The 4,157-nt window shown below is 42.9% G+C and overlaps 1 protein-coding gene across 1 annotated transcript in view; it reads left to right on the plus strand.

Annotated features, from left to right (window-relative positions):
- Nucleotides 1-1,984: 1,984 nt before the first annotated feature.
- The window catches only part of LOC111460873 (nitrate regulatory gene2 protein-like), a 6,598-nt gene continuing 4,425 nt past the window's right edge, over nucleotides 1,985-4,157 (plus strand). The window contains exons 1-2 of the mRNA XM_023104217.1: nucleotides 1,985-3,404; nucleotides 3,720-3,904. Of these exons, the coding sequence (XP_022959985.1) occupies nucleotides 2,171-3,404; nucleotides 3,720-3,904 (1,419 nt within the window). The 5' untranslated portion in view covers nucleotides 1,985-2,170. The remainder of the gene's footprint in view (nucleotides 3,405-3,719; nucleotides 3,905-4,157) is intronic.

Below are 4,157 nucleotides of genomic sequence, written 5' to 3' on the forward strand. Positions count from 1 at the left end.
CCCTGACATTCGTAGATGACAGCCAGAGTGAAAAGTAGGGTAAGGTAGAATTGAGTTCTAACCCTATTTTGGTTAACCCTGACATTCGTAGATAACAATCAGAGTGAAAAGTAGAGTAAGGTAGAGTTGAGTTTTAACCCTATTTTGGTTAGCCATGTCATTCGTAGATGACAACCAGAGTGAAAAGTAGGGTAAGGTAAGGTAGAATTGAGTTCTAACCCTATTTTGGTTAGCCATGTCATTCGTAGATGACAACCAGAGTGAAAAGTAGGGTAAGGTAAGGTAGAATTGAGTTCTAACCCTATTTTGGTTAGCCATGTCATTCGTAGATGACAACCAGAGTGAAAAGTAGGGTAAGGTAAGGTAGAATTGAGTTCTAACCCTATTTTGGTTAGCCATGTCATTCGTAGATGACAACCAGAGTGAAAAGTAGGGTAAGGTAAGGTAGAATTGAGTTCTAACCCTATTTTGGTTAGCCATGTCATTCGTAGATGACAACCAGAGTGAAAAGTAGGGTAAGGTAAGGTAGAATTGAGTTCTAACCCTATTTTGGTTAGCCATGTCATTCGTAGATGACAACCAGAGTGAAAAGTAGGGTAAGGTAAGGTAGAATTGAGTTCTAACCCTATTTTGGTTAGCCATGTCATTCGTAGATGACAACCAGAGTGAAAAGTAGGGTAAGGTAAGGTAGAATTGAGTTCTAACCCTATTTTGGTTAGCCATGTCATTCGTAGATGACAACCAGAGTGAAAAGTAGGGTAAGGTAAGGTAGAATTGAGTTCTAACCCTATTTTGGTTAGCCATGTCATTCGTAGATGACAACCAGAGTGAAAAGTAGGGTAAGGTAAGGTAGAATTGAGTTCTAACCCTATTTTGGTTAGCCATGTCATTCGTAGATGACAACCAGAGTGAAAAGTAGGGTAAGGTAAGGTAGAATTGAGTTCTAACCCTATTTTGGTTAGCCATGTCATTCGTAGATGACAACCAGAGTGAAAAGTAGGGTAAGGTAAGGTAGAATTGAGTTCTAACCCTATTTTGGTTAGCCATGTCATTCGTAGATGACAACCAGAGTGAAAAGTAGGGTAAGGTAAGGTAGAATTGAGTTCTAACCCTATTTTGGTTAGCCATGTCATTCGTAGATGACAACCAGAGTGAAAAGTAAGGTAAGGTAAGGTAGAATTGAGTTCTAACCTTATTTTGGTTAGCCCTGACATTCGTAGATGACAACCAGAGTGAAAAGTAGGGTACGACAGAGTTGAATTCTAAACCTATTTTGGTTAGTCTTGACATTTGTAGATGACAACCAGAGTGAAAAGTAGGGTACGATAGAGTTGAGTTCTAACCCTATTTTGGTTAACCCTGACATTCGTAGATCACAACTAGAGTGAAAAATAGGGTAAGATAGAATTGAGTTCTAACCCTATTTTGGTTAACCCTGACATTCGTAGATCATAATCAGAGTGAAAAATAGGGTAAGATAGAATTGAGTTCTAACCCTATTTTGGTTGACCCTGACGTTCGTAGATCATAACCAGAGTGAAAAGTAGGGTAAGGTAGAATTGAATTCTAATCCTACTTTGGTTAACTCTGACATTCGTAGATGACAACCCGAGTGAAAAGTAGGGTAAGATAGAGTTGAGTTGTAACCCTATTTTTTAGGTCGTTGATACGACAAAAAAACAGCCCATTAACAGAACCAAACCAAACCGAATTTAATCCAATAGAACCCAATATTTACTACAATTGTATCCCCTGTAGTTCAAGAAAATTTCGTAACCATACCTAATGTTCTAATCGGAACTAAATACGGGCAAATTTGTAATTTAAAAAAATGAAATAAAATTAAAATTGAGATTTAAATATTTATAATTTAATAAATAAATAAATTTAAAATGGAGATATTAATATAGGTAAGTAAGATATTCCCTCACCCACCCAACACACAAGTTGAGGAAAATAAAAATGGTCCAAATTTGGTGTCTCAAAGAGAAAAAGTAAAAGGAAAGGAAAGAGAGACCAAAATGGGCGTTGGATGAGCGAAAGAATTGCGTGGAAAATTAGTCCCATAGATTCATTCACTTCCCACTCTCCACTCTCCAATAACACTTCGCTCACTTTCCTCCCTCCCCCACCGCCGCTGCCGCCTCCGTCGGCGCATTGATTCCACCGAATGGGCTGCGCAGCTTCGAAGGTAGACCATGAAGACACTGTGCGGCGGTGCAAGGAGCGCCGCCGTCTCATGAAAGAGGCCGTCTATTCTCGCCACCACTTGGCCGCCGCACACGCTGATTACTGCCGCTCTCTTCGCCTTACCGGCTCCGCTCTCTGTGCCTTCGCTGCTGGCGAACCTTTCTCCGTTTCCGACCAAACCCCCACTGTCTTCCTTCACAATACCCAAAACCCTCCCCAGCTACATAAGCCGCAGCGGCGTGTTTTTAGTACGAATTCCGTCCCGCCGAGTGTTCCGTCGCCGTCTCCTTCTCTTCATCCTCCTCCAGCGCCGCCATCGTTTTCATCCTCTCCGTCGCGCACCATAGCGAGCTCCAAGCTCCCGCATATCCTCTCTGCGTCGAGTATCTCGTCTTCCGTTTCACAGCGGCAACACCGCCGCCGTAAACAGATGCCAAAGCTTCCTCATATTCTCTCTGAATCGGATCCTTCTTCTTCACCAAGGAGTGAGAAATCTGGCTTTTCTGCTTTTTTTCCCACTGCTTATCCTAACTCGACTTACTCCAGTACTCCTTCTCAAGCCTCCTCTGTCTGGAACTGGGAGAGTTTCTGTCCTCCATCTCCACCTCCCTCCGAATTTTTCCAGAGTCGATCCCGAACTCAGGTACAACCGAAGCCTCATCGAAACGACGGTTACAATGATTACGACGACGAAACGGAGCAATCGGAGTACAACTTCTTCCACAGTAAATCCGAGGGAAAAAAAGACGACGCTCATCAATTCCAGCAACAGAAGCATCACCACGACGACACGGAGACGGAAAGAGAAGAGGTTCAATGCAGTGATTGGGGGGATCACTACAGCACCACCAGCTCATCGGACATTGATGAGATTGACGGTACAGACGCCGATTTGAGATCAGAGGCTGATACTCGGTCAAATTTCGAATCCACGATCCGAACAGAGTCAGTCGCGCCCGAACCAGTGACTCCTCCTCCACCAGCCAAATACACGACGCAGATGGAGAAGTTCAACGACGCTGGTTCCTTCGCCGAAAGCTTCCGGACGGGTGAGATCTCGGACCTAAGAATGGTTGTGAGGCACAAAGATTTGAGGGAAATTGTTGAAGCTCTCAAAGAGAACTTCGAGAAGGCGGCTGTAGAAGGAGATTCAGTCTCGAAGATGCTAGAGATTAGCAGAGCACAGATGGATAAGAGTTTCCGACAGCTGAAAAGTAAGTTCAAAGTTATCTTCATTTTCCATCTCTTTATCTGATTTCAAATTTCGCATTCAAAAACCAAAATGCTGCAATTCTGGATCAAATTATCATAATCAAACGACTTCTCAAACACCAATTCAGCGATTCCCGATCAAATCATCAAAGATTTTCATATGAATTGGAAACTCATAATCACCTCCCTATTTCTCTCTCAATTTCTCAAGAAACAAACACGAACCTAATTTCTTCATTTTGAACGGAAATTCTTAATTTGAAACTCGGCCTTCTCTTCCATCATTTGAATTGAAATTTGATTGTTACAATTTGCAGAGACGGTGTACCATTCGAGCAGCGTGTTGAGCACCTTGAGCTCGACCTGGACCTCGAAACCGCCATTGTCGGTCAAGTACCGGCTCGACATCGGTTCGCTCGACCAACAGGGCGGTTCGAAGAGTCTCTGTTCGACATTGGACCGGCTCTTGGCTTGGGAGAAGAAGCTCTATGAGGAGGTGAAGGTAAGAAAGAAACTCCTTTTTTCTTTTTCTTTTTCTTTTTTTAATTATTATAATTTGATACGAAAAGTATTTTATTTTTCAAAAAGGGTTTTTTAGAAATTTGAGTCAGCAATGTCTCTGCAACATGTTGGCGTGAGTTCACAGCAGAGATTGTAAAATGACATAAATGCCACTGGGTGTCTGCTTTTATGACGATAATACCCTCTGTGGCGACGCCATTTGAGACTCTGGGGGGGGGGGGGGGGGGGGTTTT

Source organism: Cucurbita moschata, unplaced genomic scaffold, assembly GCF_002738365.1.
Source record: "Cucurbita moschata cultivar Rifu unplaced genomic scaffold, Cmos_1.0 Cmo_Scf00024, whole genome shotgun sequence".
NCBI classification, from domain to species: Eukaryota; Viridiplantae; Streptophyta; class Magnoliopsida; order Cucurbitales; family Cucurbitaceae; genus Cucurbita; species Cucurbita moschata.